General features: G+C 40.5%; 3 protein-coding genes across 12 annotated transcripts in view; 1 reads left to right on the plus strand and 2 right to left on the minus strand.

The window, feature by feature from the left end:
- Bco2 (beta-carotene oxygenase 2) overlaps positions 1-7,795 on the minus strand; it is a 26,941-nt gene extending 19,146 nt beyond the window's left edge. The window contains exons 1-3 of one of the 7 annotated variants that reach the window (XM_060373599.1): positions 7,625-7,795; positions 6,087-6,191; positions 2,530-2,716 (exon numbers count right to left, since the gene is read on the minus strand). In XM_060373599.1, the coding sequence (XP_060229582.1) occupies positions 2,530-2,716; positions 6,087-6,108 (209 nt within the window). In that variant the 5' untranslated portion in view covers positions 6,109-6,191; positions 7,625-7,795. Of the gene's footprint in view, positions 1-1,267; positions 1,286-2,429; positions 2,449-2,529; positions 6,059-6,086; positions 6,192-7,624 lie in introns of those variants that run through there. The other 6 variants (XM_060373606.1, XM_060373610.1, XM_060373588.1 and 3 more) reach the window with 6 other exon arrangements.
- Positions 7,412-18,260, plus strand: part of Il18 (interleukin 18) — a 27,504-nt gene continuing 16,655 nt past the window's right edge. For both annotated transcript variants that reach the window (XM_021658655.2, XM_060373624.1), the window contains exon 1: positions 7,412-7,578. The gene's annotated coding sequence lies outside the window, so the exon portion shown is untranslated. The remainder of the gene's footprint in view (positions 7,579-18,260) is intronic.
- Positions 9,627-14,730, minus strand: Tex12 (testis expressed 12). 3 transcript variants are annotated; one of them, XM_021658657.2, is made up of 6 exons: positions 14,371-14,730; positions 14,070-14,258; positions 12,114-12,179; positions 11,149-11,260; positions 11,009-11,060; positions 9,627-9,969 (listed from the first exon to the last, which is right to left on the minus strand). In XM_021658657.2, the coding sequence occupies exons 3-6, from the start codon at positions 12,174-12,176 to the stop codon at positions 9,807-9,809; spliced, it is 390 nt and encodes a 129-aa protein (XP_021514332.1). In that variant the 5' UTR covers positions 12,177-12,179; positions 14,070-14,258; positions 14,371-14,730; the 3' UTR covers positions 9,627-9,806. The 3 variants fall into 3 exon arrangements, with proteins under 3 accessions (XP_021514332.1, XP_060229549.1, XP_060229558.1); XM_060373566.1 differs by having other exon boundaries at positions 14,238-14,730; XM_060373575.1 differs by lacking the exons at positions 14,070-14,258; positions 14,371-14,730 and adding an exon at positions 12,339-12,601.

An 18,260-nucleotide genomic window follows, 5' to 3' on the forward strand; every position in this document is an offset into this window, starting at 1 on the left:
TGAGTTTTCACCCATTGTATCTACTTATTGAGTGCTAGCTAGGTACGATTCAAGATATTGGGAACATCTGGATAAGTTAGGAAGCATCTCTGCCCTTGTGGAAGTTACATCCTAGTGGAGGAACACAGCTGACATACATCACCGAGGAAAAACAAACACGAGGAAAAACAAACACGGCTGGAGAGATGGCCCAGCAGTTAATAGTTCTGGCTGTGGCCCCATCTACTGCAAGAACAAAGACCATTCTCAGCAAGCAGATTATTGACACCCCAGAAAATGTCGGCATCACTCTGAAGGGGCTCACAGTCATTGAGGTCCCAGGGGAACCCTGCGGAGGGACTTCAATCACATCAGTGTAGAGCTGAGTCATCTTGGGAAGAAAAAGAAGATGCTCCGGGCTGACAAATGGTGGGGTAACAGAAAGGAACTGGTCAACAGAAAGGAACATGATCAAGGGTGGTACGCTGGGCTTCCGCTACAAGATGAGGTCTGTGTATGCTCACTTCCCCATCAATGTGGTTATCCAGGAAAATGGGTCTTTGGTTGAAATCCGAAATTTTGGGGTGAAAAATACAGCTGCAGGATTTGGATGAGGGCAGGTGTTCCTTGTTCTATCTCTCAAGCCCAGAAGGATGAATTAATCCTTGAAGGAAATGATATTGAACTTATCTCAAATTCAATGGCTCTGATTCAGCAAGCAACAACAGTTAAAAACAAGGATATCGGAAAGTTTTTGGATGATATCTATGTGTCTGAAAAGAGAACTGTGCAGCAGGCTGATGAATAAGACCTAAGTTACCCTGCTCCAGAAACAAAATCTTGAATTATAAGTTTGATTTGGGGTGTCTTTTGGAACAATAAAAGACATTGAAAAAAAAATAGTTCTTGTTGCTCTTACAGAGGACAAGTGTTCAGCTCCCTGAACCTGCATGGTGACTCACAATTATCCATAACTCCAGTTTCTGGGGATCCAAACGCCCTTTTATGATCTCTGCAGGCACCAGGCATATACATGATACATATACCTACACTCATGCAATATAAAACATATAAAATACTCATACAAATAAAATAAATGATTAATAGGTAATTTTTTAAGACAAACAAAGGAAATGGGCACTAGTCACAATACTTCTATGTAGGAAACTGGCAAGGCAATCAACCCTGGTGTTTTCAGAATGAGAAGTCACAGAAGAGATTGAGGGAATGGCCAACCAATGCCTGGCCCAATCTGAGACCCACCCCCTGGAAGAGAGCCACCCCTCACCTCACACTATTAATGATACTCCGTTATGCTTGCAGACAGGAGCCTGGCATAGCTGTCCTCTGAGAGGCTCCACCCAGCAGTGGAACTAAACAGATGCTGAGACTCACAGGCAAATATTGGGTGGTGTTCAGGGAACCTTGAAAGAGTGCAGAGGGTGGGGGTGAGGGACAGAAGGACCCAGAGGGGACAAAGACCAACAGAGCCAACTAACCTGGGCCCAGGGGTGCTTATGGAGACTGAAGCACCAACCAAGGGCAATGCATGGACTTCACCTGGGCCCCTGCACATATGTAGCCGCTAGCCGATAGGAAGCTTAGTTTTCATATGGATTCCCTAGTAAGGAAAGCAAGAGCCATCTCTTACATGGACTCTGCTGCCTGCTTTCTGATCACTTCCCTCTGGCAGGGCTGCCTGGCCCAGCCACAGTAGAAGAGGATGCACTCAGTCCTGATGGGACTTGGTGTGCTGGGATGGGTTGGTAGTGGTTCCTTTTCTAAGGAATAGGGAGAGGGGGAATAGAGGGAAGAAGGAGGAAAGGTGCAGCAGGGGGAGGGGAGGAGTGGTGGAAGGGGCCTACAATTGGGATGTAAAGCAAACAAATAAAAAATAAATAAAAATTCACAGGACAATTCAAAGGAAGAAAAAGAAACTCTCCCCTACCAGTGGACTTGGGGAGGGGCATTCATGAAGAAGAGGGAAGAAGGGAGGGATTGGGAGGGGAGGAGGGAGGGAACTAGAGGGGGGATACAAAGTAAATAAAGTGTAATTAAAAATAAAATTAAAAAAAGAAAAGAAAACAAAAATAATAAATAAATAAATAGATAAATAAATAAATAAACAAAACAAAAAAAATCCGTTCTTGGAAATTAGGGAGGAAAAGTAAAAAAGCATCAATGCCAAGATACGAAGCAAAAATATGAGGAAGTGAAAGAGATCATTGTGACTGGGAGGTTCAGGGTGGTAGAGAAAGAGGTAGGAGGTGAGAGCCATGCCCTTTTTTCAGGACCTTGTGGTGAAATACCTCAGTGGTCTCACAGAAAACCTTGCATGGTTCCCTTGGGGCAGAATCCAAAGAGAACTTCAAATTCACAATTTGTGCTGGGAGTGAGGGGGCAAAATAGTCTTAAAAATACTTTGTTGCCCTTCTCTAGGCAACATTTACCCTGTCTGAAGCCAAAGGCAGTAGACACCTCAGAGAGGAGAGTTGAATGTATGCTCTAGAGACTCAAAAGCCCAAATTGTTCTCCAAAATCCAGGCTTACTCATCCTTTCCAAACTCGAACTTCCCAGGTCCTACTCGAAGCAGGTAGCCATTGAGCCACTCAGGAATGTGTCCTCGGACTTGCGCACAGACAGTATTTAGAGTCTCCTCCACCGTGGTCAGCAGCGGGGCAATACACGGCAGGCTCTGCTGCGGTCGCAACATGGTGCTACAAGTGCCCACATGCACTGTGGAAGAGAAGCAAAAAGCACACACACACACACACTCATAAACAAGTACACACACATGCATGCACACATAGAGGCATACACACATAAACAAGCACGCACACCCACGCATGCGCACGCGCACGCACGCACACACACACACACACACACACACACACATTGTTACAGGATCTCCTGTTAATATGTTCATTTCCCCAATTTTTTTTTCTTTTCTTTTTCATTCTCGAGGTACCAACATGGATTCTCCATTCTGGACCATAACAATTTTTAGCCACAAGAGCAATCATATCCTATAATCAGGAGCAGAACATCATTCCTGTTATTTCATGCTTAAAAGACTTGGAGATAGTGATGCACTAATGCAGAGAGGTGTGGTCAAATACAGCTCTAGTTACAACAAAGCTACTTGTAACTTCGGCTACAATCCTTTACATCACCGAAGTTATCAATGGTACAGGATCTAGACTAGAAAAATTAACAGATAAACTTACCCAAAGACATGAGATCTACGTTCTTTTGGCAATTTATGTTATGGTATATGATCCGATTTCTTTGAAATATTAAATTTTGAGCACATGTGACCTTTTACTTTCCTAACTATAACCATTCAGTCGGGCCCAGCTCTGTTTTTCCAAATAATATTCATTCCACTCTGAATGCCCTTCCCAAAGCCTCCCCTAAGAAAATGATAGCTGGGAATGTAGATCAGTGGTAAAGCGCCTCCCCAACATGCACGAGGCCCTGTGTTAAGTTCCAACACTGAAAAATAAAACAAAGCAAGACAAGAAGAATGTTGGACAGTTGCAGTGGCACACATCTGTAATCCCAGCACTCAAAAAGTAAAAATGGAGCATATAAGGGGCCAGCCTGGGCTGCCAAGTAAGATCCTGTCTCTTGGGGAAAGGAGAGCAGAGAGAAGTGGGAGGATCAGAAGGTAGCTCGGTCAGGAAGTTGTTTGCTATGCAACCCCAACACCCACATAAAGAACAACAACATTACGACACTCTGGTTGCAGCATCAAGACTCGTTATCCTATCACTGGGTCGGTGGAGGATTCCACGGGTTGTTGGCCAGCTCATCAGCCTAGCCGTGATCAGCTTCAGGGTCAGAGAGAGATCTTACCTCAAAAAACAAAGGCGGAAGGAAATTGAGGAAGACTGCTATCAACCTCTCACCTCAACGTATGTACAGAGAGAGAGAGAGAGAGAGGAAAAAATCGACCTATTGTTCAAAGTCTAACTCAAATGTTAGACCTTGTTTTCCTTTAAAGAGAATGACTAGAGTGCCTAGGTTCAAATCTTAAGTCTCTTCCAATAGTTTTCAACCTCTCTGTGCTTTTTCTTCTTTTCTAAGACAGAGAAATAGAATTTTTTATCATGCCTAAGGTTATAAATAACCATACGACTTTATGAAAAAGCTTTAGGACACAATACATATCCCCAAAATGTTCAGTGTTATTTAACTTTTAATGATCAATACCATAGATTCACTACGGATTTTCTTTCTTTGAATTATTTCAGTTTTCCAACAAAGAGCCAGACACTGATGAGACACTGAAAAGCCTCCAAACACAACAAGAGGAACTCGTTGCATAGCGGGTCAGATGAGTCATTTCAGCATCGTGTCTCTGTCCTGTCTGAAGACGATTTTCAACAGAAGTATGACCCATTACTCTCTGATACAAGAGCTGACATAGAAATGCCTAGACTCCACTCTATCTAATATTACATAGTCTCTGGGGTGGTGTCAGCAAGCAGGCTAAAAGATGAGGAGTTTTAGAAGTATTAAGAAAATGCTTTGAAAAAAAAAGTAAAAAGAAATCTAGACTTTTCTTACTCTCCCCAGTGGTGAATTTATCAGATTCTCCTCTTACATTAAAATTCCCTGATACCATAAGATAGGATAAACATACTAAAATCTGTACACCTAAAGAAGATAAACAAGAAAAAGGACCAGGGATAAGATGATCAATCCTCACCTAGAAAGACAAAGGGGATGGACATTGGAAGGAGGAGAAAACAAGTAACAGGACAGTAGCCTACCACAGAAGGCACTCTACATAGCAGTGTATCAAAGCAGATGCTGAGACCCATAACCAAGCCTTCAGCAGAGTGCAGTGAATCATATGAAGGAAAGAGGAGTTAGTATGACCTAGAGGGGACAGGATCCCCACAAGGTCCAAATATATCTGAGCACAGGGGTCTTCTCTGAGACTGTTTTTCCAACTAAGGACCATGCCTGGATATAACCTATAACCCCTGCCCAGACATAGCCTATGGTAGCTCAGTATCCAAGTGGGTTCCCTAGTAAGGGGGACAGGAATTGTTTCTGACATGAACAAAGACTAGCTCATTGAACTTCCTCTCCCTCCCTCCCCCCCCCCCCCAGGGAGGAGCAGCCTTGCTAGGCCACAGATAAGGACATTGCAGCCATCATGAAGATACCCGATAAGCTAGGGTCGGATGGAAGGTGAGGAGGACCTCCCCTCTCAGTGGACTCAGAAGGGGGCAGGGAGGAGATGAGGGAGGGGAGGATTGGGAGGGAAAGAGGGAGGGCTACAGCTGGGATATAAGTGAATGTATAAAATTATTTAAAAATAAAAAAATATTTTTAAAAAATTTCCTGATAAAAAATAGGGTTAGCTATTTTAAATAGAGTTAAACTGAACAGCCCAACTAGATACCATGAATGGGAAGTGTTTCATGTTTTATGTCTTTTTGCTGTGTGCATGCCTGTTACCCTCAGAATTCAGAAGAGGGTGTTAGGTTCCCTGGGACTGAAGTTAAAGATGGTTGTGAGCCACCATGTATATGCTGGGAATCAAACCCAAATCATCTGGAGCAGCAGCTAGCCATCTCTCTGGCCCCTTCATTTTAGATTATATTTACATATCTGTATGCTCTATACTCCACAATACTGAAAATCTTATATTCTTCAAACTTTTTGTAGTACTTGATATGGCTGCCACCATCTCCTTACACTTGTTTCCACTCTTGGCTTGGGAGACAAGCTACTCTAGAGTTAATTGCTGTTTTACCTTTGCTGCCCTTTGACTATGCTTCTTTCCATCAGCTTCTTTATTCATTAGCTGGAAACCTTAGGCAAACACCTTAACCTGATGAAACCTCAAGTTTTTCCAAGATAAAATAAGGATTGAGAGAGCTTAATGATTCCTGCTTATATCTATCATCATAGTTAAATATAATGATACTTTGCAAATGTTAACCTCCTCCTCTGATCCTTTCCCTTTTATTGCCCATAAATATCAAGGTATAACCTTGGACCTTTACTCTTTAATTTCAACATTCTGCACTAGTAATCTCATCTTGGCTCTTAAATTCTCCAGTTATGTCTTAGATGTGGCTCTCACCTCTTTTATCTTCTCTCTGCATCAGCTCTTCCACCAGCAAACATCTCACTTCAGTCTCTCTTTGGGCACAGAATTCATCTTGTTCACTCCCCTTATAACACAGTTCTGACCACAGTGGCACAGGGCAGTAGGAGAAATTTTTTAAAAAGATGACTTCCGTGGCTTATGCATAAATTTCCCAGGCTCAAAATTCTGCATGAGCAACTTTATTTTCACCAATCTTTCCTCCCTTGGACTACACATTTTTTTCCCATCCTAAGCCCATCTTCCTCAGCACTTAGGCCTCAACTTCTCTTTCCTACATGTCACTTCCTTCCTACTGCCTGACTCAGGCCCTTGACTCTTAACTGGATTACAGCCTCCCAACTGGAGAAGATGGAAAGAAAAACAGTGATGATGAAGCTTCTTCTTCACACCAGTACTTCCTACTTAGTGAGTTCCTTGAGTCCCTTGGCTGTCTTAAGGGTTAGAGGCCTAAAATAATTGCCTCCAGCTCTAAATAGCTCATCAGGAATTCAGATTCTCATTTATCTGAATGAGCAGGGAAGATGATTTTCCACCAGTGCAATAATATTAAGAAGGTAGAGAAGTACCGTTACTAAATTAAATTTCCTACATATAAAATTCTGCCTGCATCATTTATTCCTCCATAACGCACAAACCACTTATCCTTGTTGAAACTACCTGCCCAGGCACTTGAAGGCCTTGTATGGTCTCAGCCCACCTTACTGTTCACTCCAGCCTAACTGGACATATCCCCAGTCTCTTCTCAAGACTATTCTTCACCTAGAATATTCCCCATCTCTTTCAGATGGAATTTGCATGTATAACTTAACCTGTCAGCCTCGGTGTCTGGGTCACCTGCTTCCTAAGCGCCACATTCCCGTTTCCCCACTGCTGCTTCGGATAGCTTTCCTGTGCTCCTCTTCTTGCTATCTTGTGTGATCGAGTGCACTTTACAACCTCTCCTAGCAGTACTCCTTGAATACAAAGTCTAGTTAGCCCTCCCTCTCCTAGCACCTAACACAAAGCCTTACATTCTGCAGCACCAAGTGATTAGATAACTTTATCATTTCCTGTGCATATTGGTGCAATTTCTGGCAGTTTTATATCAACCAATTACTGAAAATAAATTCTTGAAGTTCTAGCTATAACAGAAAGCTACAAAACAAAACCCATAGGGTTTGAAACCATTTCTCAGAATGCAAATAGGAAAACCAAACCTTTACGTCATAATGCAAAGCAGTGGTTTTGGGTTGGGAAAAGTCAGAATAGAGAAAAACCCTTCTGATGAGGTATGCAAGAGAAATCTCTAGACTGAATCCTGCCCCAGTGCGTCATATTGAGTGAAAACAATGCTGTGGTTGGTAAACCAAGCCTTCTTTCACTTCTCCCCTGTGGAGTACTGCCTGCCTCACACAGAGAGAGAAGCTTCGGAAGCCTGCCATAATCTTCAGGAGCCAGGCACAGCAAGCAGTCCAACTGCAGACTGGTAAGAAGTGGGCCAGGAAAGAAAGAGGACGGGGGTGGTTCCCTACCTGGAAGCTGTGCACTGCCACAGAAAGGACCCCCACTGCAGTGGCAGGAAGGCTGCTGAGGAATCGGAGAAAGAGTTGAGAAATATGATTTAACTCAGTTCAAGGATGGCAGCAGGTCTCAAGAGTTCCAAATCCGCAGCCACTGGCCTTAAGTAAACAATGAGCCTGGGTTGTGCCTGGATCTGTGACAAAAATGAGACTAGTGGGGGAAGGAAAGCAAGGGGCGGGGCTTCTAAACACTGGTAAACTTAGTCTCAGTTCCATGGCAAGTAGCCTAACCAATTATAAATAATCTTTGACATTAAAATGGGACTGATAGTCCCCCTCCTTAACCATCCCTTTCCGGAATTTGGCCCCACCTGTAGTTAAGTCCCTGGAACTAGAGTCAGGAGTTCAGTACACAACGTGTCTCCAAATGATTCAAAGAATAAAGTCCAGATTTAGACTGTGAGGCAACAGGTCACCCTTTTCCTTTCATCTCATCCCTTTTCTTTTACATTCATTAGTTTAAAAAAGAATTCTCTCACAATAAAAGACAGGACACCATGAATACATGTAACGATACATGATTTTCATTACTTTAACAAGCATCTTTGATAACTTAAACAGCAAATACTGCTAGGATGCAAAAATACCAAAACACAGGATTCAGCACCCCATTCCTTTTTTTCCCCCTTCTTTGTATTTCTCTTTCAATCCCAACAATCTAGAGGCAGAGGCAGTGGCAGCGGCAGCTAGAACTCTGGGGTTTCAAGGCCAGCCTGTTCTAGTGAGTTCTAGGCCATACAGGGTTACATACACCCTGCCTCAAACAACCAAAAGTAACTTGATGAAATGAAAATTTAAAGTTTACAAACAGCAGGGTAAAAGGACACTGCCTAATTTAAGAATACAAATTCCTTGTGGTGTCGTATGCAAATGTACCCAAGTTCTAATTGCTTATGTTGGAAAATATACATATGCAAGACCAAACTGTTTATATGATTAAAAATGGAGACCGACTTTTTTGGACCCAAGTAATGTAGTTACCTATTATATGGGTCATTTTGAATAAAATGTTAGCTGTACTTAATTCTTATCAAAGGAGGAATTTTTTAGTTTGATACAAGATTCTCTAGACCTGTAGGTCACAACCCCTTTGTGGGTCGAATGACCATTTCACATAAGTCTCCTAAGATTAGAAGACAGATACTTAAAATTCATAACTGTAGCAAAATTATAGTTATAAAGTAACAGCAAAAAATAATTAATGTTGGGGGTTACATGAGAAACTATATTAAATGTTTGCAGCATTAGGAAGGTTAAGAACCACTTATCTAGACCAAATTCAACTTCACATTATCATGATTGAAGAAGCCTGCCAAAGCCATGTTTAAGCTGACCTCCTGAGTTCCGTATTACTAATTTCCATCTCATCTGCCTTATAGCCAAAGCTTCTAAATATAATTTACTAACTTTACAAATCAATGCGGTTAATAGGGAAAAAGCCACTCAGACAGTCAGACTTAGTGGTACATAGCTTTAGTGTTGTGTTGATACTAGGGAGGTTGAGGCAGATGCACCATGAATTCACCTGTGTTCCATACAGCATGACACTTAAATAATAAGGAAATAGGTTATAGTCACTTCCAGTTTTTATTTTTATCACAAGAAAATATTTTAATCCAAAATTTTATTGGTCAATGGTTAAAGGTAAAAATAATCAAATGGTAATATTAAATGAGAGCAGCACATTGTTATATTTTTATAGTTTTTTATTTTTATTAATTATAGTTTATTCACTTTGTATCCACCCTGAAGTTATATTTTATTATATGTTGAGAAACTGGACAAATTACCTTTAATGTTTTGATGTTCTTTTATAATATTGACCAAAAAACATTTTAAAACTATCTCCAAAATTATCTGCCATTTAAACAAATATTGTTAGCCATAATCAAATTAACAGAGTCCTCTTTCACAGTTTAAGAAGGGCTAAGCAATTTAGGAGTAAAGGATAAAGAACATGTATATAATTTTTAATTTACATTTTTATATAATGTGACAAATATTTGACCCTCAAAAGACATATTACACACTTCGTACTAATGTCCACCTTAAAGCCCCCTTTAAATTTAGAAAAAGTTACAGTTTATTATATATTTTCTTTAACAAGTATAGCACAGCAGTAATAGGAACATTTTCAGCTGGTATAAGCACTTTCCTTGTGCAGAGTGTTGGTAATCACTGTAAACCTCTGCTTCAGGAACTCTCTTTTTTGTACTAGGAAGTTTTCAATAATATTGGCTTCTTTGAAGAGTCCATCTAGCTCATCGATGTAAGATGCATCTACTGCTGCTCTCTCACTAATAGGGAAAAAGTTGATATTAAAACAAGTTATAAAATCTAGACACATCATCACTGTCATGTTTTTTAGAATATTTATTATTATTACTATTTAGTTAGTTATTCACTTTACATCTCAATTGTGGCCCACTCCCTCCTCTCCTCTGTTCCTCCCTCATCCCCCCTCCCTTGCCCCTCAGAAAAGAGACCATTCCTCCCCCACAAACCCGCCCCAGCACATTCAGTCTCATCAAGCTTGTCTATTTCCTCTTTCACAGTGCTCTGGCAAGGCAGCCAGGCCAGGGTGAACTGATCAAACGGCATGCAACAGAGACCCATATGGAGGCTGAGCTGCCCATTGGGCATCTATGTGCAGAAGGTGTAGTTCTAGTTCATCCCTGGTTCTTGGTTGGTGGTCATATTCTTTATACTTTATTTGTTAGCTATTTCATTTTCATGGCTTTGCCCATGAGAGCCTCATTAACTAATATGCATCAAGAAAATATTAAAACAGTCCAGAAAATATTTTTGACTACTTAAAACACAGAAAGTGCATCTTATATAATTTTAACTATAAATTACATAAATTATTAAAATTAAACAAACTATTATTTGGATATAGTGACTATCCAGTAGCTTATAAAGCATCTTGTAATATTTCATTTTCTCAGGCCAATATTTAGATTCATCCTTCAAATGTATAGTGATAAAATATAAATATATGGAATATTTATATTTAATCTAACCCAATTAATTTTACTAAATAATACTATTCTCAAAGAAATATCTGTATAAAATGTAAAAGATATTATCTTCTAGAGACCAAGATATATCCACTCTGGTATTAGCACTAGAAATATGAGAAATGTTTAGATAAATTGGGGATTACTCCCTTAAAATAATCAACTCACCTATTGTAAGGAATTGACACAGAATTGTAGAACTCCAAATTTTTAGTTACCAGATAGATTTTTAAGCCATGGAATTAAATTTGTCACTACTGAGTTTTAAAAGAAAAAGATTTCTAACAAAAATACTCAAAAAACCATAATTACTTGCCTTAAAATCTTTGCATATGTAGACAACATCAGATTAATTTCCTTGCTCATATCTGTTCAAAAAATTGAGTAGGTTATAAATATAACCAACCTGCATGATATAGTTAATACACATAAATACAAGCACTGTTTATACATCACCGCTCAGATCCTTCTCCAGGGCTTCCTCGTTATAAAAGAGTCCAGAAATCTCAGAGAAAGATGAATCTGATTTTCCAAGAGGTGGTACCTGTTGACTATCAGACACCTGAGGCTAAAAAAAGAAAAAAAAAAGAAAAAAGAAAACAGATCAATGGTAAGGTCTTTAAGACATATATATTCTGCTTGTTTAAAAAAGAAACCAAACGTTTTCAGAAGGGCTAGGGACTGTTCTATAGGACAGTGTTTACCTCGTACACTTAAGGTTCAAACCCAGTACTTCAAAATTAAAAATGAAACTCTATGCTTGGGATTAGGGTTAGTTTAGAGGCAAAGCACTGGACTAGGTTTCAGCAGTGAAAAAATACCAAAAATACCAAAGATTACATACCAGTTATTTACATTTTTATCATCAAAGAAACCATTAGACAAAAGAGACACGTTACTCAAAATACTAAATTTTTTCTTTAGATTTTAAAAATGGCCTTTAACTCAATGGAAAACAGCCTTGTATCTTGCAGTGGTGTATATTTTTATAATACTACAATAACTGTAATTTAAACAACAGCCAAATGCCTGCAAAATTTTGCAATAGAGAGACTGACAAGATGGCTCAGCAGTGAAAGAAAGCACGTCCACTAAAATGTGGACATTTTATGTGGACATAAATGATTTGAGTACAATCCTTAGACCTGTCTGTAAGAATTTTACTCATCTTAGCAAATAATTATGCATGTAAAGTCCCATGTACCAAAAGCCATGGACTCACTTTACAGTTACATTTAAAACCACAAGCTACCAAGAAGAAATTCCCAAACAGACATTCATATATCTGTTCTTATCGAAAAAGCTAGGTGGCGTCCACACAGTTCCTCTCAAGACAATTCTACCTCTAGGCATTTTCTTAAAGAAAATATTAGAAATAGGTAAAAATACAATAAGCAGCTCCAGGGGGCATAAAGGCTTACCTCCGTATCTCTTAACCTCTTGCAGTTTCTAGAGTCGGGTTTTACAAAGTGGTTTGCCATCATACTCTGGATATACAAAGTATAAAGTTTAGAGAAATGTCAATTACTCCACACTACAGTTCTCTTCATCTATGTCCTTTCCCCAATTAGTAACAATTCTGTTACTAATTTCTGCTCTCCTAATCTGCCTCTTAAATTTATTTTCTCCCCTCTAATTCATCCTACCTCTCAAAAGTTTTCGTTCAAAAACCCTCTGGGTCAGTAAGTTTTATCACATGGCATCTAACATCCTCCATTATCTGAGACCAACTTATGAATCGTACCATTTTCAGCTACTAGCCTCAACTAACCACTGCAGTTCTAGCTTGTTTCAGCACTAGAACATTTAAGATTCTTCTAACTTTATAAGACTTTAATGTTAGAATTAAGAGATTAGAGCTCCCCTCTTTCTGTCCTTCACTCTTTCCAAATGAGGAAGTGGGCAGAGATGGTTGACCACATTTAAAAAATAAAACTGAAACAAGATCTTCCAGTCTGAGATTGTTTCCATTGCCCTACCCTCACCTTAACATGCCATGAAATAGCTTTCCCATAAATTCTGAAGCTATTTCCCTAGGGATCTAAACTGTTTTTAACACTTTATTCATTTTTATTTTTTTTTATTTTTATTTTATGTGCATTGGTATTTTGCTTGAATGAATGTCTGTGTGTATGTGGAGTTACAGACAATTATGAGCTGCCATGTGGATGCTGAGAATTGAACCCAGGTCCTCAGAAAGAACATCAGTGCTCTTAACCACTGAGCCATCTCTCCAGCCCCAGGTTTTAAACTGCTAAGATTTAAACTTGAAAAGACTTTGGAACCTAAAACTACACCTTAAGAGTTGTGGAACTATTTACATTCAAATTATCTTTTATTTATTTATTGGTTTTTCAAGTCAGGATGTGTGTGTGGATGTGGGTGTGTGTTGGTTTGTTGGTTTTTCAGGACAGGGCTTCTCTGTGTAGCCCTGGCTGACCTAGAAGTTACTTTGTACACCAGGCTGGCCTCTAACTCAGAGATTAAAGATGGGCACCACATACCCGGTTCTATTTGTTTCTTTTAAATACCATGAGCTAGACAACTGTAAAGAATCTGAGTACTTACATATAGTATGCATAAGATGGAAACAAGAGCAAAAAGTAGATTATAAAGACGCTTCTAAATGCACAGTACTTCCATGTGCTTACTACTACCTTCACAGTACTAAGCTCAAGTGGAAAAAAAAAAATGGAACGCATGGATACACTGACCGTCCTCAAGTGTTGGAAAGTATTTCCAAGAAATGAACACTAGGAAAAAGTCTTCTTCCCCTTCTAGTTTTCCCTTTTCTGCTTCTTCTTTCCTTTTACAAACTACCAGAACACATACACACATCCAAGAAAACTTCCATAATTACATAATTCTGTATTTGTGAAAATGATTTCTGTCATAATTTAAAACTCCTGAATAATCCAAGTCGAGGTGAACAGGCTCATCCTCTCCCTGGGAAAATATCATGACCTGCCGCTTTGCCATCCTGAGGCTTTGCCTTGTGCAACTGCCTGTTGTTATTTGTTTAGTTTTTCTTCCGCGGGTTTGGCTTCGGGTTTTATGGGACTGCGACTCACCCCATGAACCGAACTGGCCTGGAACTCACTGGGTAGCCGAGGCTGGACTCAAACTCGCAGCAATCCTCCTGTGCCCCCGCCCCGAGTGCTGGGATTACAGGCATGCGCTACTACTGCCGCTTCAGCGTGCTGTTCTCCCTTTACAACGCTACGGTCTCCTCGGTCCTTTCTCGCCTCTTTGCCTCGCCTCCCTCACACCTTCTGGTTAGCGCTGCGACCCCACGCCAGGCCCAAACCCGGACAGGCCGCGCCCACCCCACTCCCTGCCTCCCTTCACACTCCACTAACCATCACGCGCGCACTCACCCTCTTGCCCCACCAGCGATTCGGCCACGACCTGCCTCCTCAGAGCGGAGCGAGGGTGAAGGCTTCGTGCCCCTCTGCGCAGGCGCCAAGTGCGCGGCTCCCGGCAGGCAGCGCGCGCCCACGTGACTGGAGCCTCACTTCCGTCCATTTCCCGCCCTTTTCTCTCACCTTGGGAGCTTGCTTCCCACACTGTGGAGAAGGAAGAGTAAACTTCAAAACCGGATTCCAGGAGGGAAGAGAGGTGTTGCCCTTGGAAAGCCGGGCCAGGACTCTCAGCAGATGAGCATGAAATAGTTCCCACCCGCTCCTCTCAGGAAAGCGCATGCTCAGCCTACGGTATGCAGACAGGAGAGTCAGCCGGTTCCTTTAGCCCACAGTCTCCATCATGTCCCTCTTCGTCCCTGTTGAGACCAAACTCTCTGAAATACATCCTTTTAATAACGTTATGAATAAAAAAAAAAAATGTCAGTAACTTTAGCTGACTTAGTGTTCAAAAGTTCACATGGTTCATACCCTCGAAGCTTAACCTTTATTGGGTACTGTCACATGCCGACTTTGACTTTCAGTTTCCAAGACAAACTTCCTAAAATCTTTCCGGCTAGTTGACTTGGTACAGAAGTAAGTATATTGCCTCATAAAACAAAGGTCAATGACATGCCTCCATGAATTCTGAGCATAAAATTTTACATTTTAAAAGGCTGTTATTTAGCACGTGGGTTTTTGTGGTGTTTTTTTTTTTTTCCTTTTGTTTATTTAAAGGCTAGCATCAAGGCTGAGAAGTGGCCAGCGATATGGAGCGTTATTGCCTAACTAGAATGTTCCTTCCCTGATGTGGGAGCTGAGGGGCACTTGAAAGTGTGTTATCTGTGTTGAAATTTTTACCATCTGCAGTACAATGATAGAAAAAGTAATACATTTTTTATAAATTTGATTGTCTTCATTTTTGTAGGACTTTCATGGCCCTGAGTTCATTCTCCAGCACCCATAAACCAGTGCACACATGAATTCCAATACTACTAGGAAGGTAGAGGCCAGAGGATCCTAAGTTTAAGGTCATTCTTGCCTACTTTTGAGGCTGCCCTGGGATACATGAGACCTTATCAAAGTAAAAGACTATCCCTTGTTAGAAGACTGGCTTTTCTAAAATTTTTTGGTATAAACATGAATTAAAATGGATTTAAATTTTTAAGCATTCCTATTTACCAGATATAAAGCTCTCCACTCAGTATTTATTTGGTTTTGTTTTGGTTTTTTCTTTGTGTTTGTTTGTTTGTTTGTTTGTGAGACAGTCATGTTTTCTAGTCCACGCTAGACCAGAATTTATAATCCTCCTGCTCCAGTCTTAACTATTCTATAGTATTATCATTAGCATAGTTATTTTATTTAATAAATAACTATAAACAATTTATTTTTAAATTCACTTTACATTCCAATCGTAGCCTCCTTTCTCCTCTCCTTCCAGTCCCACCCTCCCTCTTCTCCCTATACTCCCTACCCTACCCTTAAGAAAAGCGGATTTCCCATCCCCACTCCCCACCTACCCATCCCAGGACATCAAGTTTCATCAAGACTGAGCAATTCTTCCCCTCTGGCCTGGTAAGGCAGCCTGCCAGGGGGAAGTGATTGAAAAGCAGGCAACAGATTCCATGTCAGAGACAGCTCCTGCTCCCCTTATTAGGAAATCCACATAAAGACTAAGATACCCATCGTCTACCTAAGTGTAAGGGGCCTAAGTTGAGTCCATGCATGGTCCTTGCTTGGTGCTCCATAAGCCCCCCTGGGCCCAGGTTGATTGGCTCTGTTGGTCTTCTTGTGGTTTTCTTGTTGGTCTTCTTCCTCTTTGTCTTTCTATTCCTCCCCCATTCTTCCACAAGACTCCCTGTGTTCCACCCAGCATTGTTATTTTTAAAAGTCCATTAAATCAAAAAGTTTCAGTGATATTGGTCTATTTCCTCTTCCAACCTTCACATTGTAATAATATCTCTAAACAGATAATTATCCATTTGGTTCTTAAATATTTCAAAGAAAAAAATCTATCCTAATGCATGTTTTTATTAGATTAAAAGAAAACTGTAACATTATTTTCTTGTTTTAATATTACCTTCATTGTATGAATTAAATCGGTCATGAGAGGGCGTGGAGGGTGATAGTTACCCAGTGTCTTAGACTCTTCCAAGGACTGCCAACAAGTCTATAGAGAAACACAATTTACTCTGTATCATAGGAAAGAAAAAAAAAGAAGAAGAAGAACCTTGTGTGCAAATCTTCAGAGCTGGAGGATGCTCGCTGGCATCCGCTGCTGACCTCTTTCTACATGTTGCATATTAAGCTCGGGACCGCTGGCTGAAGGCTCTACAGTCAGCTCCCCTTGCTGCATGATTAGCAATCATTCTGTCATTGCTGTCACTTGGAGAATGAAAACTTGCTATTTCAAATTCAGTCACACTCCTGTTCCTACCACAGTCTTTAAAATGTTACTTTTTTTCTCCTCATATTCCATCACACCAAGCACCTCCAACCATCTCATCACCAACTCCCTCTGTAATCATAGCTATGGACATGTTTTCATGATTTTAGGAAATGAAAATTCTACCCTGTTTAAAAAAAAAAACCTTCAAAACTACCTGTTTACGCAACATTTTATTTCCTGACTTTAGAAGCTCTCTTACAATTTCTGTACTGGGAAAAAAAAAAAAAAAAACAGTCACTTTGCTAATTTCATTGCTAACAAAGCAATAATTTAGCTGTGTCCAAGTAAAAAGTCCCTAAGAAATACTGCTATCATTTCATTTATATTCTATTTTTTAGAAGTAACATTTTTGAACAACATCAATGAGTTGGTTTGAAGGCTGTATCAATGAGTTAAAGATAAAAAATAATATCCCAGCCGAGCGCAGTGGCACACACCTATAATCCCAGCACTCTGGGAGACAGAGGCAGGCGGATCTCTGTGAGTTTGAGGCCCATCTGGTCTACAAGGTGAGTCCAGGACAGCCAAGTCTGCACAGAGAAACCCTGTCTGGAAAAACAAGACAACAACAACAAAAACCTCCCTAAATCATATTTCAAATATTTTAAGCCAGAAATTTGCCACCATCCTAGGAATAGATGGTTCTGTTTTGTGTTTGTATTGGGAGAGGGTTGCCTGCAGATGCTCTAATGACACAGTACACATGTGTCAATCAGAGGACAGCCTAGAGTGTCTTTGCCACGGCATACCTGGCCCCGGAGCTCCTGGGGAATCCTCCTGTCTCCACCTCTCATTTTCTAAAGGTGTACTGGAGTTAGACACTAAAGCTACTCTGTCTAGCTTTTAGTCAAATTTTTACTCAAGCTTTTTATTCAAAAAAAGTTCTAATGGTGGAACTGAGGAGACAACTCAGCCAGTACAGTTCTACCACAGAAGCACAAAGGCCTACATTCAATCCCCAATTAACTCACATTAAATAATAATAATAATAATGTTATTATTATTAACATTATTATTGTTATTATTATTATTAACGCTGGCATAGGGCCGGGGAGATACCGCAGCACATAAAGGCGCTTACTGCCAAGCCGAACAGCCTAAGTTCAATCCATGGGGCCCACGTGCTGTAAGGAATAAATCCACTCCTGCAAGCTGTCGTCTGACATCCATAGATGTACCATGGCACATGCAACTCCCACACAGGCACACAAAACAAAAACATACATATATAATTATTAGTATTATTAGCATGCTGGCATGTACTTGTAACCCCAGCACTGGGTAGTGGAGACAGTCAGGTTCCTGGGTATCACGAGCCCATCCTCTTTGATAGCTAAGTCATGTGAACCCCTTATTCTAGTGAGAAACCCTGTCTCAAAAACCATTATTGACAGTTCTGAGAGCAACACTTGAAGATGGACTCTGCCTCTACACGAATGCACATCCCCCACATGCACACATGCAAAATTATAACGAGATAGAAAAAGTTATAATGATACAGGTTTTGGCTGGTATTTGATACGATAGTAGAAAAGCTTTACAAAAATGGGCTGATTCCAGACCATTGAGAAGTAAACTGGGGTGGTGGTGCAGGACTTTAATCGCGGCACTCAGGAAGCAGAGGCAGGTAGGTCTGTGAGTTTGAGGCCAGCCTGGTCTACCAAGTGAGTTCCAGAACAAGCCAGAAGTACACAGAAAAGCCCTGTCTGGAAAAAACAAAC

The sequence above is a fragment of the Meriones unguiculatus genome, chromosome 1 (genome assembly GCF_030254825.1).
Source record: "Meriones unguiculatus strain TT.TT164.6M chromosome 1, Bangor_MerUng_6.1, whole genome shotgun sequence".
NCBI lineage: Eukaryota > Metazoa > Chordata > Mammalia > Rodentia > Muridae > Meriones > Meriones unguiculatus.

Bases quoted from the DNA above. Each gene is read 5' to 3' on its own strand.
- Tex12 (XM_060373566.1), bottom strand. From the start codon at position 14,393: ATGCGCTTTCCTGAGAGGAGCGGGTGGGAACTATTTCATGCTCATCTG. The intron at 12,180-14,237 runs GTGAGAGAAAAG...TTGTATATCCAG, and splicing joins GTGGGAAGCAAGCTCCCAAG to AGTATGATGGCAAACCACTT. The intron at 11,261-12,113 runs GTAAGCCTTTAT...TTCTTTTTTTAG, and splicing joins AGAGGTTAAGAGATACGGAG to CCTCAGGTGTCTGATAGTCA.